This window comes from Amia ocellicauda, chromosome 15 (assembly GCF_036373705.1).
Source record: "Amia ocellicauda isolate fAmiCal2 chromosome 15, fAmiCal2.hap1, whole genome shotgun sequence".
NCBI lineage: Eukaryota > Metazoa > Chordata > Actinopteri > Amiiformes > Amiidae > Amia > Amia ocellicauda.
The window spans coordinates 4,429,318-4,455,786 of NC_089864.1; the positions used below are offsets into that span (position 1 = coordinate 4,429,318).

Consider the following 26,469-nt stretch of genomic DNA (forward strand, 5'->3'; position numbering starts at 1 on the left):
GTGCGTGAAAATCCCAGTAACTGAGCAGATTGTGAAATACTCAGACCGACCCGTCTGGCACCAACAACCATGCCACGCTCAAAATTGCTTAAATCACCTTTCTTTCCCATTCAGACATTCAGTTTGGAGTTCAGGAGATTGTCTTGACCAGGACCACACCCCTAAATGCATTGAAGCAACTGCCATGTGATTGGTTGGTTAGATAATTGCATTAATGAGAAATTGAACAGGTGTTCCTAATAATCCTTTAGGTGAGTGTATATACACACGTATATGCTGTTAAATCCTCATTGATTGCTCCCAAAATCCACAATCTCAGTGTGGCGTATTTTTGAGTGATTTCACGTTCTTTCCAATTCATAATTTAGTTTTGAACTTGTAAGTTTTTGCGAGTATTTTTTATTTGTAATTGTTGGTGGTTTGTACTCTTATTTTTTATTTGTATCCGTAATTACACGTACAAATGTTTTTTATGGATACAAATCTTAGTGATGTCCCTCCATATGAATACCACTAACTCCTGATCAACTAGCTGAATAAAACTGAATAAAAACATTGACAAAACAGGACTAGAAATAGTATAACAATGGCTGTTATCAAACTAGTTCTAATTATATGGCTACATAAATTAATAATAATAATGACTCGGACTAATCTCCCTGTGACTGGGATGAATGCGATCGAAGAACTCATGAAATGTGAGAATCTGGGGCCGTCGTTAAAATAATCTTTTTTTATTTCCTTCGTATTAAATTTTATAAACAACCCAGGCAGTGGTTACATTTCATCTTCACCATTGAAAAAAAACATTAAAAACAATAATCATCATAATTACAGCAATAAGATTGGTTTCCAAAAGGCGTCTGACTGAAATGATTTCAAATGTCCATTTTCTCTCAGCATTCAGAGGAACAGCAAACGAATCAAAAATAATCAGTCAGAAAAATAAATGGAAAAATTCAAGTAGTGATTAAAAATTATTATACTTTTTAATATATATTTATATATGTATATTTTTTCTTTTTTACACAACCAAATCAACTCTGCCCTGTCCCAGAATAATAACCCCTTCATAGAAAAAGCAAACAATCATGGAAAAAAATTAAATTAAAATCATTGGTTTTGAAGAAAGATGAATTAATATTGATTAATCCAAACATCGTCACGCTGAGGGTCCTTCCATCCACACGGACAGAGACTTTGGGCTGGACTGAGCTGTACTGGACTATAGCGAACTGACTGGGCTGCAGTGGACGGAGCGGGCTAGACTGGACTGATGTGAAGGTACTAGTAGTGCACGGATGCGGCCCGAGCTCCGGGCAGTGTGGGTCGGAGACTGCCGTGTAGCGCATAGGGCTGTCGTAGTGTTGCGGAGAGCTGGATCTCTCTCTTGCGCTCAGTCTCTCAACGTGAGCTCCTGGTGCAGGTCTGTCAGTGGCCTGCCAACCCATCTCGCGTACAGCTGCCGTCTGGGGGTCTCACTCACTCCAGCCTGCCAGCATTCCCCTGCAGTCTCTTGCTCAGTCACAGTCTAGCCAGCATCTCTCCACTCTCTCTCCTGTCCGTCCCAGTACCAGCTTCACATGCTGCCCAGAACCTCTGCCAGGCCCTCTTCCTCCCTCTCCCTCTGCCTGCATTTGCTCCAGCCTCTGGCTCAGTCTCACCCTGACAGCATTAACTCCAGCCTGTGAGGCCAGCATCGGCTATAGATGGTACTCGAGATCCTCCTCTTTGTGTCTTTCTCCCAGTGCAGTCTAACTCTCTCTGCCCGTGTGTCTCAGATGCTCCCCAGGACTCTCCTATACCAGTCTCTCTGTCTCTCTCGCCCTCCCCGTCCCCAGCGTTAGCTCCAGGTGGTGTCGTAGCCTTTCCAGCCAGGCGGGGGTGCCAAGTAGACCCTGCGACCCTTGTGCAGAAAGCTGACCACCCCCCGGTACCCTGCGCGGGGTACCCCGGACTTGAGGTCGTCCATGACCCCCAGGGCTTTGGCGAACACCTTGAAGGAGTCCCGGCTGGAGTACTGCACCCGGTAGGGCCCGGTGCCCCGGAGCTGGCCGCCCCCTTGGGTGAGCTCCTCGGGCCGCACTAGGGGGGCGCTGTACACCTTCTCCTCGAACGTCCGGTCGTAGGCGGCCTTCTCCAGGTAGGACAGGTCCAGACGGGTGAAAGGCACAAATTGGGAGTTGAGCTTGATGTAGCGCAGGTACTGGTCGAAGAACTGGCCCAGGCTCACACCCTTGCGGCCGAAGGTCAGCGTACGGGACACCTCGGGCCGCAGGCAGGCCCGGCCCCGGCGCTGTTCGGGCTGCCGCATCCAGTCGTCCCAGAAGGCTGCGGGCCACTTGGGCTCCAGTTCGGCCCACAGCTCGCGCAGCAGCATCCAGCCCAGGCCGGGAAAGAAGTCGGTGCGGTACAGCAGTTCAGGCGCGCCGGCGTCCACCACGCCCTCCCGCCCGTTGTCGTTCCAGGCGGACACGCACCACAAGGACGGGTCCTGGCGCAACAGCGGCAGCAGGGCACGGAAATACTCGAAGAAGTCTGGGGCCACCTGGTAGAGGAAGAGGAGAGAGTGAGTTAATACGGAGGCTTGCTGTGACACTGCAGTCTGAAAGAGAGACAGGTGGGGGGGGGCTGAATGGAGTGATGACAACACACTGAAAGAGAGCCTAAGGTCTGCAGGGGGTTGACTGACTGGACAATAAGCTACTGTGATACTGCACCGAGAGAGAAATTAATCCTGAAACACCGATACACTGGAGTAAACGAACACTACCACCCTGAGCTGTAGTTTGTACCGCGACATGGGGTGGCTGGACGGCAGGGTAGTTGAATACTGCACACAGAGAGAAAGACAAAGACACAGAGAGAAAGACAAAGAGAGAGAGAGAGAGAGAGAGAGAGAGAGAGAGGAGCCAGAAGGTAGGGCAATCTGCCTCTGTGAGTGCAGTGGTCCCAGCAGTCTGTGTCAGTCCAGTCCAGTGTGCGTCTGTGCATACTGTAATCTCATTGAGCTAAACTCTTCCTGTTTGCCTGCTAATTTGGGGGAATGTCTGTATTTACCCCTGATGGGATCAGACACATGCTGACACGCACAACCACTCAATGGCACACACTGAGACACACTCACTGCCTTATCGGTCGGATAAGGGGCGCAGAGGCACAGGGCACCCCTAGACCATATCTCAAGCTACCACGCCTCACCTCCAGGTCGTCCTCCACGATGACTGCGGCGCTGTAGCCCAACGTATTGAAGACCTGGCCCAGGGCCCAGCGGTAGTGCCGGGCGATCTTGTAGTAGCCCTGGAACTTGCGGTGCTCGGGCCGCACGGGCATGTCCCCCAGCTCGGGCTGCCGCAGGTGGGTGACGCGCTCCCCGTAGGCAGCGATGGCACGGGCCGTGTCCTCGTGGCCGCAGTCCTGGCTCACGATGATGGGGTGCAGTGCGGCGGAGGGCCGGTACTGCAGCAGCTTGTCCAGGCAGCGCCGCACGGTGACCCGGTCACAGGCGATCACCACGACGGGGATGACCGTGTCCGAGTCGGGGGCGGTCGGAGCCACGGAGGCCCCGGGGGCCCGCGTTCCCGCCTTCCTGGGGTCCGAGAGGCCTCCGCCAATCAAGCGTTGGCTGTCTTTGGCCTGGCCCTTGCCCTGGCGGTGCTCCCACAGCGCCCGGTGGCTCTGGATCTGCTGCAGGAGAACCTGCTGCGTCTCCAGCTCCTTCTCCACCTCCTCGGCCAATCGCATTACCTCCCCCGTCAGGTCCCCGCCCTCTCCCCACTCCCGGCCCTCTCCCGGCTCCGCCCCACCACCGCCCGGCCCCAGCCGGCCAATGGGAGGCCGGCCCCACAGGAAGAGCAGGAGCAAGGCGTTCCAGGCGATGAACAGGAGGGCCCCGCACAGGATGACAGAGCCTTTCTTGCGCACCATGGCCAATCAGAGTCAGGGAGGGACGGGGGGGAGTGGGGAAGGGGTGATGAGAGACCGGAGAAAAAAGAAAAATCGAGGAATAATGTAATTGAGGACAAAAAAAATGGGGGACAGGGTGGGGGAAAAGGGAAGGAAAAAAAAAAAAGGGAAAGGGAAGGGAAAGAGAGGGAGGCCTGGTGTCGTCTAACCCACTGCCATGAACCTGGGAGAGAGAGAGAGAGAGAGAGAGAGAGAGGAGTTAATTCGCAAACAATTAACACTGTGACTACATTATTATTATTTATTCTCTCTGTACTTGCCTTATAATTTTGTTAACAGTACAGATATCCCCTTATAAAAGCCAGGACATAGTGTTTTAAGAGACAGCCACCCCTAGAACCCCTTAAAAAAGCCCCCGCATGGAGATTTAAAGAGACGGCCACCCCTCGTTCCCAGATAAACGCCTGTGAACAGAACGCTTTTAAAAGACACAGTTGCGCTACAGATTCCCTTGCAGACCAAACAGGATTTAAAAGACTCCAGAGGTTTCTGCAGAGTCAGGCGCCGCAGATCCGCTCAAAGTGTCTGTGAACGGCGATTAGAGATGCTGCCACCCTACAGATGCCCTTATAAAAGTCTGAAGAGTCAGCCACCCCCAAATCCCCTATTAAAGACCTGTGAACAGCATGTAAAGACAACTGCAGGAAGGTCCAACGAGAGGACCGCCACACAGCTCGTAGCAACGGGTGAGAGCAGCCCTGGAAGCTGCAGAGCACTGCCCTGCAGGCGGCTGCGGTCGGCCCATTCACAGAGAGGCATCATTGCACCCACGACCCACGCTGTTCAACACAGCACCGAATCTGGACGGCATCGACAGAAGTCCCATACAGGACAGAGACATAGGACTGTTGGGCTCAGACACAACTTAACACCTCCTACACACACCCGTCTTAATCTCCACCACTGTCACTGGATCGGCCTCTTAATGCTGCTGGAGGGGATTTGTGAGGAGGCCAAGAGAAGAGAGTGGTGTTAATTACCAGTGACAGGCTCGTTAGGCCGCTCGGATTATGGCTGTGGAATAAATACAGATAAGGGATGCCACGGCAAGGTGAAATAGGCAGGAGAGAGAGATGCAGATTGGGGCTCTGGACACACCAAAAGACATGCAAATACACTCTGACACACAGAGACATGAACTGTGCTCTCTTATGCACAGGGCCATGCAGATAGGTAGAGATATGAATAGAGACACTAATAGAGAGACTCACACATATTTATACAAATATATAGAGACCGACAGTACACAAAGACCCCTGCGCACACACACACAATGTCATAAATATACAGACAGTAGTACACTTGTATTACACATACAAACAGAGAAACAGATGCACAAAGACACAGATAGAGATACATAAAGTATATACACACAAACACACACAAGTAGAGCTACACAAATACATACAGACACACTCGGTATAGAAAGTTCGGACCCACAGAAAGATGCACCATCCACTCCAGTAAACGCAGACTAATGCACACACACACACAAACACACACATCAGATAATCAAAAACACATGGTTTTAAACAAACAGCCACAGATAAAGATAATGAGGGGGGTGGGGGGATGCAGAGAATGAGAGAGAGCATACAAAGACGGAAATGAAGCAGACGGAGGAAAAGTGTTGAGGGAGACTGAAGAGGAACAGAGGAGTAAAGAACAAGAGAATTTTGTAGACATAAGGGGGGGAGAGAGAGTTGAAAAGTAAGAGAAACACAGACTGTCTCTGAGAGCGAGAACAGCTGCAGAAGAGAAGAGGGGAAACAAAGACAAGAGAGAAGAGTTTGCAAAATGCTAGCTTGACTCCAGTACCTTAAGATTATCGAAATGTCTCTCGTGTCTGTCAGCTTCTATGTGCGAGAGAACTTCAACAAAGAGAGAGAGAGAGAGAGAGAGAGAGAGAGAGAGAGAGAAGGGGAGGAGAAAATCGTCCTACAATTTCCCGCTGTCCAACCCACAACCCCCCACCCCTCTCTCGAACGTGTCAGTGCTGAGTAGGTTACTGGAGAGGAAACGCAGTTCAAAGTTCAATGCGCAGCAAACCGCTTCTCAAATTCAGTTTAAATTGGCGGATCCCCTTATTACAGTCTGAGAACAGTGCTTAAAGCAACAGCTGCCCCAGATGCCTTTTTGAAAGCCTGTGCACACTGTTTAAAAAGAAAGCTGCCCCAGATTGCCCGATATAAAACTGAGCAGTTTTTATAGGAACAGCTGCCCAGGATCCCAGTCCAGGTGCCTGCGAACCGTCTCAAAGGGAACTGATCTGACGAGTCGAACTGGATGGTGATGGTGGAGAGTCACCCACGATTCCTACAGACCCAGACACGGCATCAGAACTGCCAATTTCTACACAATCCCTACTACTGACGCTGAGAAAGGTGGGTGCGTGGGTGAGCGAGTGAATTTGTGCAAGATGTATTTTAAGGTTAAAACCACAAACAGCTCCCAGCCCAGCCAGAAGCAGCTGCTCCTTCGAAACCAGAGACAGATGAGTGGGAGGACAAAAGGGAGGGAAGGAGGCAGCAAAAACATCTGCACAACTGTGTGCTTTTCTGCATGTAGTTCCGTTTTGTTTGTTCTCCCCTCCGTCAGACCAGTCGGACCAGTGCCGGCAGTCAGCTGTGGGAGTCTACAGGGGTGGGGAAGGCGGAGGTTTGCTTTCCTGTGCACACCCTGCAGGCACACCACCCCTATCCTGTGCGTCTTTATTTAATATAGCACCCTTTACAAAAGAACAGCCTCAGAGCGCTTTATTGCACCAGTGTGCAAGAAAAACACAAAACAGAATTGGCAGAGACACAAGAAACCACATCGACAAGAATAATCAAAACATTCATTAATGAATGGTTGTGTGTATGAGTGAGTGTGTCTGTAAGGATGTGTACCAGTGACCCTTATCAAGGCACGTGCTCAGGGGATGAAATCAGCTCTCTAAAAACTTGTATAAAGCCTGGGGTGGCGCCACTAAAAGCACTTGAATTGAATGGATTTTCTCCTCAGGTTTCCACAGGCTGAGTTTGCCTGCCTGGATGAACTAAAAAAGACCAACTGGATGGTTTAGTGAGGTCCTCAGATCTTGCAATGAGTTAAAAAAAAAAAAAAAAAAAAAGGATTTGAAACTTTACTATCAGCAAGTTGCTTGATCCAACCTCACGCATCTGGCGAATAAAAAGTCTTAATAAACAGACATTTACGAAGAAGGTACAAACTTTATTTTTTTATTATAGATGCTTATTTAACAATAACGCTCCATGGTTACAAAAATACAAGCACTTAGAAGCAAAGGTTTGGGGGTGTCAGACAGACAGCATATCATATCAAAGGTGACTACCTATACACAAATATAATTAAATGCATACCTTATACATTTCATGCTTATTAATGCAGATGGTATATTTGTTGTCATTGATATTTATAGCCATTCTGCAAAGGTTGAATTTTCCTCTTTCCAATGTCTTTATATTATTGTTTGACATCAATAGTAGAGATCTAATTAGTTTACAGCTACGTTTTCTGATGATGCAGACTCAATTCCTAGAATAATACGGACAGGATCGATTTGTAAGAATTTTGATAATATTCTATTAAAGTATAATTTTTTCCCAGTATGTACTTGAAGCCGGACAATATACAAACATGGGACCTGCTTGGTCTGTTGAGCATCTCCTACATTTGCTATTCTCCTTGGGGTACGTGTAAGTGTACATGCACATAAGTGCCCTGTGTATGCATGAGGTATTATCTGACAGGGAGAGTGAGATGTGACTGTCTTTTGTCATAAACCAGATTACTGGTTACACAGACAACAGACCTGCTGAAGCTGCCCCCCAGGGGACGATTGGGTTTCGCAGCATGGGGGGGGTCATGGCAGCTTCACTGTGTTGTGGCACAGGTGTCAAGTTAGCATGAATGGGGCACTGTGTTTGTGTGTGTCGGTGTGTGTGTGTCTGGGTGAGAGTGAGTGGGAGCTTAAGTGTGTGTGTGTGTGTGTGTGTGTGTGTGTGTGTGCAGACGCAGAAAAACATATGCACAAAATGTTTATCGCTTTGTTAAGAAAATACTGTTCATTTCACTAGACTAATTTCAGTTTCTTGTAACCTAGAGAAAACTGTAAATACCCAAGCCGAGTTAAGACAGGCACTGTAGGAGCTGTTGTGAGTGTGTGATGTGTGAGCGAGTGGGCATGTCACTGATCTTGGGTGGAAGTGTGTATGCCATTCATTTGTATGTTGTTTGCATAAGGACAGTGTTGGGCTCGGTCTCTCTAGGTCACTATTTCCACCCTAAAAGAGAGCTGCAGTTCAGGTGAAACCCAGTTTGCAGCTGTACACCATGCAGCCGGTGCCTTCAGCAAGTGTCTTTACAACAGGGTAATAAGTAGAGTACAGCAACTCAAATGAGTGTCTGTGCAACAGGTTTGTATACAGCCCAGTGCCTTCAACAAGTGTCTATACAACAGCTCCAATTAGTGTCTGTGCATCATGTAACAGTATGTAACATGTTACAAGTACAGTACATGTACAATACAATAGCGGTTACAGTGCATGTAGACCAGGTGTATGTTCAGTACAGTGGCTCCGATAGGTGTTTGCACAACAGGTGTAGTATAACTGGAGGTGCGGTATTGCGAGAGAAGCTACAAAGGGCAGCAGTTTGATACGGTGGCATACAATTACAGTCGTAGTGATCAACAGGTCGGACCTCGGTTAAGCCAACGCTTTCATGATGACGACCCGGAGAAACCAGACGGGCAGAGGAGCACAAACTACACACACGTGTGACGGGTGCGCACACAGCAGGGCTCACGCCAGGGCTGTGATTGTGCACTTGGTTGCACCGCGTTATCCGGCGCCGTGCTTTGACTGGCTAAGCGGGGCAGCTGCGGGTCGGGGTGTCAACCGCACGGCGTGTCGAGGGTTATCCCCCCGCTCCCACAGCACTAACACAGCCCCTGCATTCACGGCGCATGGGCTGCTGTGGCTCAGCTCCACGGTTCCCAGATTGTATTTGTGTTCATCCTTCACCAAAACAAGAAACGATCATCACTGGCCAGTTTCTCTCTCACCTGGTGAAGACGTGTCTCCGTTGTGCTGGGCGGAGGCTCTCTCTCCCTCTGCTGGGCTCTTGCTCTCTTCTTCCCCCTTTCCTCTGCTCCGTCGCCGGTGTCAGTATCGCGCTAGATCTCCCCCGACGCCCATTTCCTCTCCCCCCCCTCCGGCTGCAATTCTAACGCGGCCCGGCGACCCAGTCCGCTGCTCCGATGGCAGACATTTGCAACAGCCAACGGGGATTGTGTTCCTTTTCTCCGCTCCGTCTTTCCTTCCCTCTCCCCGCTAACCGTCTTTCTCTCTTTCTTTCTCTCTCCCTCCCTCCCTCTCTCTCCCTCTATTAAAATTCCCGACCCGCTGTAACTACTCCACTGGACGCACACATACACCGCGACACACTTCCGGACTGCTAGTCCGGAAGTCCCGCCTCCTTCTCGCTCCCCACCTACCACACACACTTCCGGCCCCTGCCTTAGCAACTCCCTAGCAACCTCTTCGGGGATTAATTAAATCCATCCTTGTTTGTTTATATCAAACTATCCACAGGAATTTGTGCAAAACCAAAATGCATCATTTTTTTAGTTGCCATTAATTATACACATGTATATTATTATCATTTACTGGTTGTTGTAGTAGTGACATTAGGCCTGGTATTTTGTGGCTGATGTCTATGAAAATGAAAAGTGCTTATACATAAACGTATAGAAATAACATAAAACTGTCATTTGAACGTCCAAAAACACTATAGTCCAACGAGAGTCGGTGAGTAGCCTCGACTCTACAGCGATGTATGATCACAAGGACGACAACGGGCGAATTAAACAAATTTTGAGCGCCACAATGTGAACATTGTTCAGCATCACAGCTGCCCCACACCCTTATAAAAGCCCGCGGATAGGGTTTCAAGAGACAGCTGCCCCAGATACCCTTATAAAAGACGGTGAAGGGTATTCAAAGAGACAGCCGCCCCAGATTGTTTTATAAAGTCAGTGAAGTGGTTAAAGAGACAGCCACCCCAGATGCCCTTAGATTTTATTTTTTTTAAGTGTCACATATAGCTCATGATTTTTGTTCTGGGTTGACATAATTTGTACTTTATTTTCCCACGCGTGTCCTCAGAAGAGTTGATCACCAGCTTTTTAGACTTTACAGCAGTAGTTGTAGTAAAAGTTTTGTTTCATGTCCAGGTTTGTTTCCGTGGCTGTCGCCCTCACGCAGCGGGACTGAAGACTGTGTGTCTCGTTCGCCTCTTCCTGGCCAGCTCGCCTCTCTTGTGGGAAAACGGCGCCTCTGTGTGTTCAGAGGTGGGGACTGCAGCCAGGCAGAACACCCCCTGAGTATTGAAATACACTCTCAAACAATCTTTATCGGTCCTCTGTCTTTAGGTGCTGTAATGTCGAAAGCTGCTCCTCTGTGTGCTGCAGTTCCAAGCGTAGAGAAGCGATCTGAAATAAACAGATACAGCCAGAGAGAAACAGTGTTGCAATGGTAAACAGACAGACAGACCAATTGATTAAGTCAGTGTGTCAGTCAATCGGTACATCAGCCAGTGAATATCAGTGTAGTCAGTCAGTGAGTCGGTGTGTCAGTCGGCCTCACCCTGTGCGTGTGCTCCAGTCTCACTCTCTCAGGCACTTTCTCCTGGTACTCTGGAGCCTGGGTTCGAGACACGGCCTCCTCCAGCTGAGAGGCCAGCTTGTTCCTGCGCTGAGACAGTGTCGCGCACTGCCGCTGGACATCAACACTGCCCTGAGAGAGAGAGTATGATAGAGAAAGGGGATTAACAGACACCAACTAACTGGACACTATGGCACACTTAACTGCACTGAGAGAGAGAGAGAGAGAGAGAGGTAAATACAGATGTCATGTGACATTGTGACAGCCTATACTAATATGTTGTAATTTTGAAATGCCACCGCTACATCAAAGGCTGCTTTTCTTCTGATTTGGATAAAGGGGGAGCTTTTACCTGGATACGCATGTGTATCTGACAGCTGTCGTTGACCACTCCCACAGCACAGCCTGAAGGGGGGGAAGGGTCGCCCCCCGCTGGCAAGAGGAGACGCAGCGCCCCGACACGCGAGAGAGTCTGCACTGCGGACAGGAACTGCTCCAGCGCTGCCGCCTGCTGAGGGCCCGAACATTGCACCCACACTGCAACACAGCACACAGCATTATGACACACTGCACCCACACTGCACCACAGCATTATAACACACTGCACCACAGCACATCACATTATAACACACTGCACCCACACTGCAACACAGCACACAGCATTATAACACACTGCACCACAGCACACCACATTATAACATACTGCACCCACACTGCAACACAGCATTATAACACACTGCTACACAACACAACTCAATGCTCTTTATCACAGTGCACTACTTTAGCGTAGCAAACCGTAAAACAGTACAGTACAGTACACTGCATTATCATAGAGTGGTATAGTATTCTACAGTATACTACTGGTCATAGCAAAGGTCACAGTAAAGGTCACTCACTGTCCGGCCGCTCTTTGGTCAGTCTGTACTGGGAGCGCAGTGACCGGGCCACACGAACTACTTCCTGTACTAAGAGGAAGTTGGCCTCCTCTTCTGGAAAGTGCCAGTGAGCCTGAGAGAGAGGGGGACATGGAAGAGAGAGAGAGAGGGGGGGGGAGAGAGGTGAGTATAATGGGAAAGAGGAGAGAGGGATGGAAGAGAGAGAGGACAGTTAACTTCTTATAGCTCACCCACTAACTCTCTTTTTCACTCTCTGCCTCTCTCTCTCTCCCTCCCTCCCTTTCCCTTCTCCCCTGCTCTCACCAGGTTGGCAGGCTGAGGGTATGGTGCCAGACAGATGCTGGGGGGCTGGGGGGCCAGGGGGGGCAGCCTGTGCCACAGCTCCTCACTCAGGTAGGGCATGAAGGGGGACAGGAGGGCCAGGCCCTGCCGCACACTGTGGTACAGCACCTGGCGGGCCGCCTCCCTGGCACTGCCATCCCCGGACAGCACCGGCTTAACGCACTCCTGAACAGAGACAGAGAAGGGAGGATAGAGAGGGAAAACAGGGGGAGGGGGGGAGGGAGTGCATCAATCAGTATATCACTATATCAGTGTATCAATCAGCCAGTGTTTCAGTGTGTCAGTCAGTGTTTCAGTGCGCCAGTCAGTGTATCAATCAGCCAGTGTTTCAGTGTGTCAGTCAGTGTATCAATCAGTCAGTGTTTCAGTGCGTCAGTCAGTGTATCAGTGAATGGATTAGTACCAGGTAGACATCACAGAGGTTGTGGAGCCAGTAGCTGTATACGGCCGCAGTGACAGCATGCAGTTCAAACTGCTGGAAGCCCTGGTCACACTGCAGCACCGTGCTGTATAGTCTGCTGCACTGCCACCTGTCCACACCGCCCTGCACACTGACCTGAGAGAGAGAGAGAGAGGGAGAGACAGATGTTTAAAGTCATTTATTGTCAAGCGTTTTTGAACCTGGCCGATAGTCACACCAAGAACACCTCTTTCATGGAATGGTAGGAATACAAATGGAACTCAATGGAATGCTGTGAACTGTACAGAACAGTGTCAGTAGTCTGTGCGTCAGGACCTTGGTCAGCGGAAGGGGGGTGAAGTCTTCTCCCAGTGCTCCCAGTGTGAACTTGACGGCATTCCAGATTTTGTTACAGAAGTGACGCGTGCTGAGAACCTGGGAGACGGAGAGATTGATGTCATCTCCTGACAGAGAGAGAGAGAGGTGGGGGGGTTAAAAGTGACTCTACTGATATTTACACAACTTATTAAATAGTATATCAGTCAGTCAGGCAGTCAGTGTATCAGTCAGTCAGTACTATAGTGTCTCACCCTGGGCTTTGTAGGAACACAGAGCGAATCGGAGGGCGTCTGTCCCACACTCAGGAATACCACTGGGGAAATCATGCCTCTGAGAGAGAGAGAGAGACAGAGATAGGGGGTGAATACAGAATCACTCACTGCAGAACACTAACACTGCCGTTGTAAGAAAGAGAGGAGAGAGGAGAGAGAAGGGCCGAATACAAACACCGACTGAGTGAGAGACAGAGGGGGAGAAAGAAAGATCCCTGACCTGTGCTTCCAGGGCTACTGTAGTCTCTTTGGGGTCAAGATTCCCCGCAGTGACCTTCTGCTGCAGCGCCTGAGAGAGACAGAGACACAGAGAGAGAGGGAGAGGGAGAGTTTAACACAGATACTCTGACTGACTGCACTGCCCCAAGAGGCAGATATGATTGTTACAGACACACTGGTTAGGGAGCCTGTGTAAAGCACCCCACCTGCAGAGACACCCCCGCGATGACGTCTAGAGGGTCGATGACATTTCCTAGAGACTTGCTCATCTTCCGGCCATGAGCATCCCTCACCATGGAGTGGAGGACCACCTGGAGAGAGAGAGACAGAGAGAGGATTACAGGGAGATGGAAAGTTGGTCACGCAAACAGATATAGGGAGAGAGGGAGAGAAGACAGATGAAGAGAGAAACACTGGTAAAAAGACAGACAGACAGAAGAGGAGACAGGAATGCAGAGGCCGACAAACAAATAGGCTGGCAAACACACAGAGAAACAGACAGTTTGACACAGACAGAAGTGGACAAATGGAGAGATGGACATATGCAGTCATCATGGATACCTGTTGGAAGGGCAGCTGTCCAGTCAGCTCTGACCCCAGCATAACCATCCGTGCGACCCAGAAGAAGATGAGGTCACTTCCTGTCTCCAGGAGGCTGTTGGGATAGAACCTCTGCAGATCTGGAGTCTGAGAGGAAATCACAGAGAGTAGATTTGTCAATTAAAATAAAAAAAGTTTTATTTTGAGAAAAGCTCAAAACACTCAAAGACTGATGCACACAGACCCCAACAGTCACACATGCACTCTCACACTGAGACACACACACTGACACACACCTGGTCTGGCCAGCCCAACATAGCGAATGGAAACAAAGCAGATGAGAACCAGGTGTCCAGCACATCTGGATCTGAACAAAGAGAGAGAGAGAGAATCAGTAAGTCAGTCACTCAGAGCATCGGTCAGTTGGTGAATCGGTCCGTGAATCAGCTAATATATCAATCAGTCAGTCTGCCACTCAGCAAGTCAGTGTATGAGTCAGTTCATCGGTGGGGGGGCTCTTGCCTTGCGTCAGGGTGACTTCCTCTTCAGACACCCCATATTTCTGTGCGGCCTTCTTCCTGGCCTCGTCTGAGCTCCGCCCGCACACCCACAATGCATCGCTGCCTTCCTGTGTGCAACAAGAGACAAAAGTCAATCATCCCCCTGTTCACACAGCTGTATTGAGTGTTGACAAGAGGGTGGGGGGAAGGGAGTAAACTTTGGACTGGCAGAGAGAAAGAGTGAGAGAGAGAGCAAGACTGAGTCCCTGACATTAACAACAGTCTGACACAAAGCAATATAGATGGATTGACAGACAGATCAATACACAGACAGTTTTGCAGTAGCACCTCTTGCAGTTCAGCTGATCCTGAGAAAGACACCTGATAGGCTGGAATCTGGTGACCCCACCACAGCTGCCTGGAGATGCACCAATCACTGAGGAGAGGGAGAGAGAGGGACATAGACACACTGAGTGAGTGAGTGAGTGTCTGGACTCTAGAGAACATTAATACTGCTTAGAGAGGGTGAGACAGGAGGTCTCTCCTCTCCCAGCCCAGTGTCTCACCTGATGTTGGACAGCCAGGACCTCCAGGTCTTCTTGTAGAAGTCGGGAGTGATGTCCAACTGTCCGTCTTCCACTGCCTGGCGGGGGGGACAGGGACAGAACAATCGACTCACACTGACACACTGACTGAGTGATGCAATAACTGACTGAGACACAGATTCAGTAACCTTGTTGTCCATGTGTTTGTGTGTCCGTGTGTGTGTGTGTGTCTCACCTGCATGGCTCTCTGTGCCATCGCCTCACAGCGCACAAACCACTGACTCCTTAACAGGGGCTCCACCACGTCCCCTGAACGACTGAGAGGGAGAGAGGGAGAGAGAGAGACACACACATCAATGCTTTTGCAACACTGGGCTTAACTTCAGATGCCAATAAACATTTTATTTTCTGACATGAATTTGCACAGCAAGTGGAAGAGTGGGGTTTAAACAGACAGCTGATGGGCGCAATGCTCCCAGTGTGTCCCTATTGGTTTACACCCCTGGGGGGGAGGGGTTACCTGCAGATTGGCAGGGTCATGGGGTGCTCCACCGTGCCTCTATAGAGCCCCCTCTCCTTCAGCGCAGACAGCACCTTCCCCCTCGCCTCGAACCGCCGCACACCCTGAAAGAGAGCAAGAGATGGGGGAGAGAGAAAGACAGGGGTAATAAACTTGCTATAACTGAAAAGAGCCTAAAGAACATCACCAGTGTGAGGAGAAAATGCGAGTGCCATGGAGGGGGTGCGTTTGGTGTGGTTTGGTTGGCGGCTGGGCCCACCTGTAGCCATTTGCCGCACAGCTCGTTCATGGTGCCATCTCCTCCAATCACAGAGAGCCGTGGGAGGGCGTGTCGCAGGGACAGCTGGAAGTCTGTGTGATCGTGAGCGGGAGTGACTTTTACTGCCCCTGAGAGAGAGAGAGAGAGAGAGAGAGAGAGAGAGAGAGAGTGGGGGGGGGGGGGGCTATATAGATACAGATTATATAATTAATACAGTACAGATCCACAGACACTGGACACTACAGTTCACCAAAACTGCACTGCGAGAGACAGGAATAGACAAAGGAAGAGGAAGAGAATGAAAGAGAGAGGGAGGGGAAGAGACAGAGGGAGAGGAGGGTCTGTACCAGTGCCCAGCTGTGTGTCCACTATGGGGTCAGTCAGGATGGGCAGCAGACGGCCAGTGAAGGGGTGACAACACACACTGCCCTGGAGAGACTGAGAGAGAGAGAGAGGGACTTTTAAATGTATACTGACTGTGACACTGACTGATACAAAGACACACAGAAAAACTGTCTGACTGACACAGTGACTGGCTGGGGGGGTTACCTGGTAGCGGGGATCATCGGGGTGAACAACGATCGCCACGTCACCCAGCATCGTCTCTGGACGAGTGGTAGACACTGCAATCTCTCCATCTGAAAGAGAGGGAAGAGAGGGGGGCAATACGGTGCAGTAGCGTTAAGTACAATACAGTGCAGTATAGTACAGTGAAGTAAAATATACTGTAGTACACTACAGTGCCGAATATTATAGTATATTACACTATAGCGCAGTGCCGTACAGTACATTATGGCACAGTGCAGTCCTCACCCTGTCCCTCTAAGGGGTAGGCGAATGTCACCATGGTCCCAAACTCCACCTTGTCCTCGTACCCGGGGACAGACAGCAGAGTCCTGCCGCTGAGCTGCACACTGTCCACCTGCAATCACAGCCAACCACAGTCAGAAACGTATGACAAGGCTACAGCAGTGTGGAAACAGCACTTCCACAGAAGACCAGGGCAATGTGAACAGTGCAGAGAGAGAGAGAGGGAGGGAGGGAGAGAAGGAGAGAGAGGGAGAAGGAAGAGGATACCACACTGGCTGACTGATTGACTGAGACAGTGACTATCTGACAGAGTGAATAAATTCCTGAAAGAGAGGAGGCAGAGAGGGGGTGGTGGTGCTGACCTCGATGTCGGAGATGGCGGAGGTAAGGGCGCAGGACCAGTTGACCAGCCGCTCGCTGCGGTAGATCAGTCCAGCCTCAAACAGACGCACAAACGCCTCGGACACTGCAGCACTGAACCCCTGGGGGGGGAGTGGAGGGAGAGATAGAGAGAAAAGGTGTGAGGGGTGAGAGGGAAGGAGGAAGAGTGAGAGAGAGAAGGGGGTGGGGGGAAGGAGAAATAAGAAAGAAAGAGGAGTGAGTACAGTATATACACAGCATGTGTGTTATAGTGTGTATTACAGGGTACAGTACAGTGTTTAAATTATAGTGTGTGTATGAAGTGTGTTTTTTGCAGGACTTCTTTATAAACAGTATTTCAGTCAGGACCCCAATTATATTGTGTCTATGGTAGTGTGTCCGACAGTGTGTATAGACAGATGATGTACTATAGTGTGTGTTTAGAAATGGTTGCAGTGCGTGTGCCGGTACCGGGTCCATGGTGAAGCAGGCCCGGCTCCAGTCCAGAGAGGCCCCGAGTCTCCTCAGCTGCAGATAGATCTCGTCTCCCTTCCTGAGACAGAGACAACAAGCAATGTTACACACAATCAACCTTACACACCAGGGCACAATGTCCTATACACGTACACACTGGCAAGGCCTGCTAAAACACTGAGGTACACACATAGACACAAGTTGACGCACACTCCTTCAGACACTCTGTTACACCCACACTGTTACACATACACACTAAAAAACACACACACACTGTAGACTGCGAGACTTAAAAAACAGACTCAGGCAGATAAATGGGCTCAGACATGGAAAGCGAGAGAGTGAGAGACTCACTCTTTCTTCCAGTCCCACACTTCTTCCAGGAACTGCTGTCTGCTAAGATCTTGTCTGCGTAACCCCCTCTCTCTGAGCAGCCTCCTCTCCACCACTGCCTGAGAGAGAGAGAGAGAGAGAGAGAGAGAGAGAGAGAGAGAGAGAGAGAGAGAGAGAGGGGGGTTAATATAGATACAATGACAGACTGGTGAGAGACAGAGTGACCAGTGAGTGTACAGTCAGTTACCTGGGTTGCGATGCCAGCGTGGTCACAGCCTGGAACCCACAGCACCCGATAGCCCTGCATCCTCCGCCTGAAATACAACAACACAGCTGACACGCACAACACAACCATGTACAAGAATAAACAACTAAAAACTACAGTTCCCAGAATGCTCCGGGGCCTCACCAGCGGGTCAGTGCATCTTCTATGGCCACGGTGAGGGCGTGGCCAAGGTGGAGCGATCCGGTCACATTGGGTGGAGGGATACACAGGGAGAAGGTGTGCTCCACAGCCTGAGGGAGCCGGCTCTACATTTTCCAATAGAGAATAGGGAGTGAAAGAGAGGGAAAAAATTACAGGGAAGAAAGAAAGAACACATGGACTAGTGGCAAAGAAAGCAAGACACACACACACACACACTCTCTCTCTCTCACATGGTACTCTGGAGTGAAGAATCCCTCTTTCTCCCACCACTGGTACCAGCAGGCTTCCACATATTGGGGGCTGTAGGCTGATGGGAGGGGGGCCGAGGTGTCTGAGAGAGAGAGAGAGAGAAAGGGGGTTAGTTCAGATAAACTGACTGACCAGACACTACAGTACATTAACAACTGACTGAATGACTTGACTGACTGGACACTAACACTGACTGACTGATTAGACACATGATGGACACTCTGCTGAAAGGCAGAGAGAGAGGGAATCAGAGAGGAGAATGTGAAAGGGGAGAAAGATAAATTGACAGAAGGAAATGGAAAGAGATGGGGAGAGGGAGAGAGAGAGAAAGAGAGAGAGAGAGAGAGAGAGGTGCGTGTTGAAGACTATAACGACTCCCCTACCCTTCTTCGATCCGGGTGGGGTGGGGATGGTGTAGGCCACCTTCTCTTTCTCCCTCCATCTCACCCCTCGCTCCTCACCACCCTAGCAGGACACAATGAAAAAGACTTTCACAAAGTCTTTCACACAGAGACTGATGACAGTAATTACTAGTACCTCCCACACTCTCTGCCTCTCTCCCTCCCTCTCCCTCCTTCTCTCCTATCCCCTGCCTAAATATCTCCCTCCCTCTCCTCACCCCTCTTCTCCATATCCCTCCCTACATCTCACCCTCTCTCCCACTTTACCCATCCTCTGCTTCCCTTCCCCTCTCCCTCTCTCACAGTGTCAGTGCCGCAGTGTGTCAGGATGGCTCTCTCCTTCTCTCTCCGTCTCCTCTCTTTCTCAGCACGGTGTCTCAGTGAAGGAGGGGGAGGGGGAGGGGGAGGGGGGGTGGTCCCAGAATCTTTGCTACAGAGTCTGCAGACACCCCCACGGGCCCCCCACAGGTCCCGCAGCAGCCCCAGTCTGCCCACTCCCACTGGGGCACAGCAAACTGGGCGCCACATAGCTGTGTTCTACTCCTGCTCTGCAGCCTGAGAGAGAGGAATGACATAGGAATGACATAAGACTGCATTAGGACTTAGGATAGGGGTGGGTCTCAGCCCTGGTCCTGCAGAGACACAGTCCAGTCCAGCAGGGTCTCAGCCCTGGTCCTGCAGAGACACAGTCCAGTCCAGCAGGGTCTCAGCCCTGGTCCTGCAGAGACACAGTCCAGTCCAGCAGGGTCTCAGCCCTGGTCCTGCAGAGACATAGTCCAGTCCAGCAGGGTCTCAGCCCTGGTCCTGCAGAGACACAGTCCAGTCCAGCAGGGTCTCAGCCCTGGTCCTGCAGAGACACAGTCCAGTCCAGCAGGGTCTCAGCCCTGGTCCTGCAGAGACACAGTCCAGTCCAGCAGGGTCTCAGCCCTGGTCCTGCAGAGACACAGTCCAGTCCAGCAGGGTCTCAGCCCTGGTCCTGCAGAGACAGTCCAGTCCAGCAGGGTCTCAGCCCTGGTCCTGCAGAGACACAGTCCAGTCCAGCAGGGTGTCAGCCCTGGTCCTGCAGAGACACAGTCCAGTCCAGCAGGGTCTCAGCCCTGGTCCTGCAGAGACACAGTCCAGTCCAGCAGGGTCTCAGCCCTGGTCCTGCAGAGACACAGTCCAGTCCAGCAGGGTCTCAGCCCTGGTCCTGCAGAGACACAGTCCAGTCCAGCAGGGTGTCAGCCCTGGTCCTGCAGAGACACAGTCCAGTCCAGCAGGGTCTCAGCCCTGGTCCTGCAGAGACACAGTCCAGTCCAGCAGGGTCTCAGCCCTGGTCCTGCAGAGACACAGTCCAGTCCAGCAGGGTCTCAGCCCTGGTCCTGCAGAGACACAGTCCAGTCCAGCAGGGTCTCAGCCCTGGTCCTGCAGAGACACAGTCCAGTCCAGCAGGGTCTCAGCCCTGGTCCTGCAGAGACACAGTCCAGTCCAGCAGGGTCTCAGCCCTGGTCCTGCAGAGACACAGTCCAGTCCAGCAGGGTCTCAGCCCTGGTCCTGCAGAGACACAGTCCAGTCCATCAGGGTCTCAGCCCTGGTCCTGCAAAAACATAGTCCAGTCCAGCAGGGTCTCAGCCCTGGTCCTGTACTGTAGTACATTAATTGTAGCAAGCTCCGTTTGTCTTTGCATCTGTCAATCTATGCAACTCAAAATATTCGCGACCAAGACAGAAAAACAACTCACCGACATAAGACACACATACCAGCAGCAACAACAATAACAATAATCAACATCATCATACGAATAAGAATACCGACCGCTGCACACAATCAGGAAGGCATACAGGGCGCCGCCATCTTCCTTTCAACCTTTAACCTCACGCACGGCACGCTTGTCAACCAGAAACAAGTGCAGCGTGAGTGTCAGAGACGTCACAACTGTCAACGCCTAGATAACGTTTCAGCATTAAACATCACCCCAGTTATTAAGAAACAATCAAAACAAACATCCTTGCAGTCTGGTCTGTAAAGGTGCATACTAGCGCAGTGCTGTATTTTGCGTCACTGAGTGCAAATATCGTCAGACAGCTACGATCATGTGGTCTGAACCCATCTATCTATCATCTGTCCCCTGAAAAATGTCCATGACATGACCTTTTAGCTAAAGGTCTTAAAGTATCAAAGTAAGGCTAAAACCTGGCACTTCTATCTGGTTATGGTTTTACTTTACTAGGAACCAAAGGTGCGGCGGCCCGTGTTTCCCGGCCGGACCGCGCAGGAGGTGCAGCGGCTGCGCTTCCCCTGCCTTCACAGCAGCGACTCCGGCCACAACAACAACCCCCTCCCCGCCGCATCGTTCAGTATCGAGGTCCATTCCCTCGGCCTGAGCTGTCATCGTTTTAATAAACTGCAGTGTGGTTAGGTACTACTGGTAAGCCGCTGCTGTTTGCGCGTCGTGTGCTTTTTGATTTTTACCCATGATGGCGGAAGCGGCCAGCGGTTCCAGAGAGACGATAACGGAGACGGAGACGGTGCAGACGGACACAGCGCCACCCCAGCAGGTAATACACGATCATAAGTCGCTGCGTCATTGTTTTAAACAAATGAATTGATACCACATTGGTATGTATATAGATCTGTATCTGTACCTGCATGTGGATGTAGCAGAGAGTTTGCAGTTTGGTCCCTGCAATCACCGGCTCTGCATAAAGGGATACAGTCAGCGAAAATACACACTAAACGAATGGAGTGATAGCTGAGTGTTGTAGTGGACAGTCCGTGTAGGCACCTGATATTGGTACAGAGAGACAGACCCCGCACCTTATACACGTAAGACTTAAACAGATATTGATACAGACATGTATATCTACTGTATTAAGCATAGTAAGTGTTGTATGCATAGTGTTATGGCCCCAGAGTGCTCAGTGTGCCGCTGCCTGTGCCTCCTCCCTCAGCAGTCTGCCAGTCTGTATCCCTCCCCGGGGAGCTGAGGTCTGGGATCAGGCCTGTGTGTCTGTGAGTCTCTCTCTCTGTACAATACAGTGCTCAGAGACTGTATTGTAGTGTCCTCTCTCTGAGAGGGTCCATACGGTCCTAAGTAATACACCGTGATGTTCACCTGCCTTCTGTCTCTGCAGGAGGGCCGCAGTCTGACCATCAAGCTGAGGAAGAGGAAGACGGATAAGAAGGTGGAGTGGTCCAGCGACACTGTGGACAACGAGCACCTGGGCCGGCGGTCATCCAAGTGTGAGTGTCTGTCCGCTGGACTGTGTGTCTGTCCGCTGGACTGTGTGTCTGTCCGTCCGCTCGACTGTGTGTCTCTCTGTCTGTCCACCTGTCTGCGTGACTGACTGGCTGTTTCTCTCCGATTGACACTTTCAGTGTCTCTGTGCCCCTCCCCAGTTTGTTTGGTCAGTCAGTCCCCTTTCTCAGTGAAATGTTAATGTACTTTAATTAGGACTTGTTATATATTTTAGTATTTTTTATTTAATTTGCACTTACACTAATATGATATTTTTCTGTACGTCACCCTGGGTAAGGGCATCTTCTAATAAATATTATTATTGTCATATTATTATTATTAGTATATGCATATTAATAATGAGTGTAATGTGTCAAGCTGTGTCTGCACTAAACCCCAATCTCCCTCACCCAGCGCAGTGTTAATGAAGTGTAGGGCCCAGTAGGTGTTGAAGGACTGCAGTGACCCTCTCTCCCCACAGGCTGCTGTATCTATGAGAAGCCACGCCGGTTCGGGGAGAGCTCCTCAGAGAGTGAGGGTGAGGAGGATGGCTGCGGCAGCGTCAACTGCATCATGGGACACCGGCAACGAGCGTCTGACACAGCGCCGCCGGGAGCCGGAGGATCGGGACAGCAGCCACAGCAGGGCCGACACTCGCACTGAGAGCCAGAGAGAGAGAGACAGAGGGGAACATACAGGGAGAGGGAAAGAGGGAGGAAACGGGGAGTGAGGAGAGAAGAGAGGATGCCGAGAGATGGAGTCAGAAAAATCTGATGGAGAAGGAACATAATGTTAAACATAGAGAGGCGGAAAACAGACACAAACACTGATGGTGTCCCACTGACTCCGAACAAGGGGAGGAGAGAGAGAGAGGGAGGGAGACAGAGACAGAGAGAGAGAGAGAGAGAGAGAGAGAGAGAGAGAGAGATGGGTCAAATATGATTGTATGCCATCTGTCTTCCCTTTCCTTTCTCTCTCTCCACCAAACTCCTCCCTCTTTCCCCTTTCTTCTCTCCTTCCCCCATCTCTCGCTCGCTCTCTCCTGTATAACGACTTGTTGCTGTAGACTCAGTATTGACCTAAGTTGACCAGATGCTGTATATGATATTATATTTTATTCCCAAGACGCACTATTGACTGGACAGCTGCTGTCTTATTGGAGCTCGTCTGACAGTTTGAATGGGGCCAGTGAGTGGAGTTCACAGCCACCGCACTCACAACATCCGCAGATCCACAGCACTGGTGTTAAATAATACATGTTCACTCCCCCTGTTTGCTCTCCTCTCTCCTGCTCTACTGTCTAGTACCATACTGCACTACACTGTTCTGTATTGTACTTTACTACACTGTAGCATCAGTCAGTCTTCCAGTGTCTCTACCTTGTACATCTTTCACACCTCTCTCTCTCTCTCTCTCTCTCTCTCTCTCTCTCTCTCTCTCTCTCTCTCTCCTCCCCATATTCTGTGTGTGAGTTTGTAATCTCTCTCTCTCTCTCTCTACTGGTGGGGGCAGAGCAGTGATATTACTCCAGTGCTGTAGGACTGGCGCCTGCATCACTCTGTGGTGAGGAACTGTATATAGTGAAAGGACTGTTTTATTTAATTTTACAATTGTTGCGAATATGTTGATATGGTTTTGATTAAAAGAAACTAATCATCCAAACCATCGACGAAACAAACAAAAAAAGGTGATTGTATCAGAACTGTCCATGTCTTCTTCTAGAATGATGGCTGCTTATTAAACTTCAAAAGACCTTCAATTACAAAAATAAATAATTTTAAAATCATGATGATGATAAATTGACTGACAATTATGTAAGATATCAGACTGATACATTTACACACTGACTGACTGGGAGATGGACTGATTGACTTATTTGCACACTGGCTGATGCACTCACAATAGCCCAGACTCTAAGTGGATCTGGGGGCAAAATCTGAATTTCAGACAATCCCTAATTTAAGCAGCGACACACACACACATTGCTCCCCCAAGGTAAAGTGCAGTTTCCCAGTAACCTAATTTCTGACCAGTTCCATATTTGTACACATACAGTATTTTACACAATTAGAACAGCAGACAAATACCAATCCCAGCTGTATTTACTGTGGTGTGTAGTGTAAAGTGCAGGCTATAACAGTGTGGAACAGCATGGTACGCTGCAGGGTGAGACTTGGCCTAAAGGATTGCAGCACTTCAGTCTTTTTTCATAGTTGCCATAGGAAAACTGTGCCATTCCTCCCTGCAGAGCCGAATCTAATGCCCTGCACTACAGTTTCCAGTGCAGTGTGTCCTACAATATAGATTCTGTTTCTCACAGTGCAGTTTCTAGGGCAGTACACTACAGCGCAGTAGTGCCAAACAAGGTGGGCTCTGCTGGTCCCTCCCTGATTGTATTCCAGTCCATACTATACTATACTATACTACACCACACCGCACAACTCTCCAACTCTCCACTGTGTTGCACTGTGTCGTGTTGTGTTCTAGTGTGTCGGTAGATGTACACGGGGCCCCTCACCTTCAAACTCCATCAGTGCTGGGCAGGACAGTTCAGTGTGGTTGCCCACAATATCCCACTGATCCAGTACTGGCCAGTCACAGGGCCCCTTCACAACAGCCCATCAAGCTCCACACAGCACAGCACCTCTCACAGGACAGGCCGGTACTCACAGGCAGGCCTGTCCCAATACTTTTGGTATAGTAGTGAATGACTGGAAGAAATAATTGATCTTCTATTCACAGGGAAAGAGGGAGATATTGCTGGGAGGGAGAAATGTCTAGGACATTGTGTGTGTGTGTGTGTATATATATACTGATTGTTGCTGTCACTGCATCCCCTACACACATTTGATGGGATTCACATTAATATAAACCAACCACAAACACATGAAATCAGCATAAATGGATGGATGGATTGTATTATCAAATTCTTAAGATTTCATTACTCCTGTGTATGCCAAAATGAGGCATGGAAATGATTTTAATGATGTGATAAACTGTATGCATCTTTCTGTATAGAGATCATCATTAAAGACATGTTTGAGTTCTGTGTCAAGTCACGTAATTTCTGTTTTTTGTTTCTTTCATGAAAGACTCTCTTCTTTAGAACATCTCTTGTTTATTATTATTATTATTATTATTTTATTATTATCAGCAGTGGTAGTACACTAATAGTTTATGTGTTTTCGTAACATGAAGTACAGGTTAAAACTTGAGTAATGATGAGCACCAAGGAGTTCCCAAAATGTTGTAAAGAATGAGTCAAGTGATGTGCTTGGATGTACACCATTTATGATAAGGATTAAGTTTCATTTAGTTTGAAACGGCACACAGCAGAGAGATGTTGCACCCATTAATGTGGTCTGACTTGCTGTTCCATGTATGATCTATTCTGTACACCTCATTCTTCTTCACAGTGTCTGCCAATCTAACAGATCATTGTGTCAGAATGATGTTCACATGCCAAAGAAACCGCAACATCCTCACCACACGTGTCCTGTACCTGCCTGTCTGTTTCACTGTTTGACTGTTTCTCTTCCATTGACTCCCGTTTGTTTGGTCATTCAGTCCCCATGTCTTTCTCAGTGAAATGTTAATGTACTTAAATTAGGACTTAAGTTGTATATTTTTGTATTTAATTTGCACTTACACTAATATGTATTTTAGGAGTACAGTACAGGTAGCGCCACAGACATGGTTGTCAATTAGCAAACTTTCTAGTAGGGCAGCCAAAGCTGGCTATCCTGAGCGCGTGCAGCAGCAGTGTGCACTCTCCCTCTTCAGGTTTCATGCGCTCCAGGGTGCGACTGGAGTCCAGTTTCTACAGCCTGACGGGAGACTTGGAGACCTATGGAGGTGGGGGGTTGGGGAAGCCCTCTGTGCCATTGACACTGAACACTCCAACCAACTGGTTTTATTCATTTTAATCTTTTAATGGTAGCACATGTGTAGTGTTTTTATTGAGGGTTTTAATGGGATGGGTTTTTATGTCAAGAAAATGTTCATGGTTTTTATGTGCTTCTATTTTGTTTTAGTGTCTTGCTAGTTTTTTTGTAAAATAAAGGTGTTAAAAATCAAATCTCTCTGTCTCTCTCCTACACACTGACTACAGAAGCCTGTCTGTGTTTCTACTTTTCAGTCATTCACCTCACCAAACATCCCACTGACTGTGCTGCAGCTCTATGAGTGTTTAAATTAAGACACAAACCCCCTGAACACTGTAATGAATATTTAATTAATTATCTTTCCTGTCTCCTCAGATCATGTCTGAGTCGGGGACTCTGTCACTCTGCCCTGTGATGGATCAGCCTGCAGAGGGACTCCTATAGAGCAGATCTACATTAAATGGGATGGAGGATCAGAGGTACCATGGCCCAGGGTTTGAGAACAGAGCTGAGCTTCCCCTGGACAAGATCAGACAGGGGGACTTCTGCCTGACTCTCCAGCTCCCCTCCTTCTCTGATGTAGACATGAGAGGGTCTGGGGGAGAGGGATGGGGCGCCGGCTGTGGTCACTGGGGCTGGCAGAGCTCTGGGGTCTCTGGCTCTGGAGGGGCGGCAGGTGGAGGGTCAGCTCCAGAGGAGAGACACTGATGTGAGGAGAGAGCACAGAGACCCCTCCTCCAGCTGCACTGCTCTGACCTGGACCTGACCTGTATCCAGAGCCACACACACCAGCGCACACTACTGCAGCATCATGCTGTGGAGAGTGGAGAGGCTGAACTCATGTT

The 26,469-nt window shown here is 49.6% G+C and overlaps 3 protein-coding genes across 6 annotated transcripts; 1 reads left to right on the top strand and 2 right to left on the bottom strand.

The window, feature by feature from the left end:
* Nucleotides 1-713: 713 nt before the first annotated feature.
* mgat1b (alpha-1,3-mannosyl-glycoprotein 2-beta-N-acetylglucosaminyltransferase b) lies at nucleotides 714-9,434 on the bottom strand. 4 transcript variants are annotated; one of them, XM_066724162.1, is made up of 4 exons: nucleotides 5,785-5,933; nucleotides 4,852-4,894; nucleotides 3,202-4,129; nucleotides 714-2,548 (listed from the first exon to the last, which is right to left on the bottom strand). In XM_066724162.1, exons 3-4 carry the CDS (start codon nucleotides 3,925-3,927, stop codon nucleotides 1,844-1,846), a joined length of 1,431 nt encoding a protein of 476 aa, XP_066580259.1. In that variant the 5' UTR covers nucleotides 3,928-4,129; nucleotides 4,852-4,894; nucleotides 5,785-5,933; the 3' UTR covers nucleotides 714-1,843. The 4 variants fall into 4 exon arrangements, with proteins under 4 accessions (XP_066580259.1, XP_066580257.1, XP_066580258.1 ...); XM_066724160.1 differs by lacking the exons at nucleotides 4,852-4,894; nucleotides 5,785-5,933 and adding an exon at nucleotides 9,038-9,434; XM_066724161.1 differs by lacking the exon at nucleotides 4,852-4,894.
* Nucleotides 9,435-10,034: 600 nt separating this feature from the next.
* vars2 (valyl-tRNA synthetase 2, mitochondrial) lies at nucleotides 10,035-20,537 on the bottom strand. The gene is made up of 30 exons (XM_066724159.1): nucleotides 20,318-20,537; nucleotides 18,827-19,078; nucleotides 18,506-18,587; nucleotides 18,104-18,204; nucleotides 17,856-17,977; nucleotides 17,694-17,760; nucleotides 17,468-17,565; nucleotides 17,111-17,192; nucleotides 16,642-16,761; nucleotides 16,283-16,391; nucleotides 16,019-16,107; nucleotides 15,817-15,907; nucleotides 15,470-15,597; nucleotides 15,211-15,314; nucleotides 14,926-15,007; nucleotides 14,712-14,788; nucleotides 14,494-14,581; nucleotides 14,168-14,273; nucleotides 13,942-14,012; nucleotides 13,667-13,792; nucleotides 13,312-13,416; nucleotides 13,107-13,175; nucleotides 12,866-12,944; nucleotides 12,612-12,739; nucleotides 12,279-12,431; nucleotides 11,837-12,040; nucleotides 11,534-11,645; nucleotides 10,990-11,174; nucleotides 10,620-10,769; nucleotides 10,035-10,465 (listed from the first exon to the last, which is right to left on the bottom strand). The coding sequence occupies exons 2-30, from the start codon at nucleotides 19,049-19,051 to the stop codon at nucleotides 10,385-10,387; spliced, it is 3,234 nt and encodes a 1,077-aa protein (XP_066580256.1). The 5' UTR covers nucleotides 19,052-19,078; nucleotides 20,318-20,537; the 3' UTR covers nucleotides 10,035-10,384.
* Nucleotides 20,538-20,763: 226 nt separating this feature from the next.
* Nucleotides 20,764-24,795, top strand: ppp1r11 (protein phosphatase 1, regulatory (inhibitor) subunit 11). The gene is made up of 3 exons (XM_066724166.1): nucleotides 20,764-21,060; nucleotides 21,637-21,745; nucleotides 22,222-24,795. The coding sequence occupies exons 1-3, from the start codon at nucleotides 20,977-20,979 to the stop codon at nucleotides 22,401-22,403; spliced, it is 375 nt and encodes a 124-aa protein (XP_066580263.1). The 5' UTR covers nucleotides 20,764-20,976; the 3' UTR covers nucleotides 22,404-24,795.
* Nucleotides 24,796-26,469: the final 1,674 nt, after the last annotated feature.

Bases quoted from the DNA above. Each gene is read 5' to 3' on its own strand.
- mgat1b (XM_066724160.1), bottom strand. From the start codon at position 3,927: ATGGTGCGCAAGAAAGGCTCTGTCATCCTGTGCGGGGCCCTCCTGTTC. The intron at 2,549-3,201 runs GTGAGGCGTGGT...TTCCTCTACCAG, and splicing joins TCGTGGAGGACGACCTGGAG to GTGGCCCCAGACTTCTTCGA.
- vars2 (XM_066724159.1), bottom strand. From the start codon at position 19,051: ATGTGGCGCCCAGTTTGCTGTGCCCCAGTGGGAGTGGGCAGACTGGGG. The intron at 18,205-18,505 runs GTAGGGGAGTCG...TCTCTCTCTCAG, and splicing joins CCCACCCGGATCGAAGAAGG to ACACCTCGGCCCCCCTCCCA. The intron at 13,176-13,311 runs GTGGGGTGCTTT...TGTCTCTCTCAG, and splicing joins TCGCGGGGGTGTCTCTGCAG to GCGCTGCAGCAGAAGGTCAC.
- ppp1r11 (XM_066724166.1), top strand. From the start codon at position 20,977: ATGATGGCGGAAGCGGCCAGCGGTTCCAGAGAGACGATAACGGAGACG. The intron at 21,061-21,636 runs GTAATACACGAT...CTGTCTCTGCAG, and splicing joins ACACAGCGCCACCCCAGCAG to GAGGGCCGCAGTCTGACCAT. The intron at 21,746-22,221 runs GTGAGTGTCTGT...CTCTCCCCACAG, and splicing joins GGGCCGGCGGTCATCCAAGT to GCTGCTGTATCTATGAGAAG.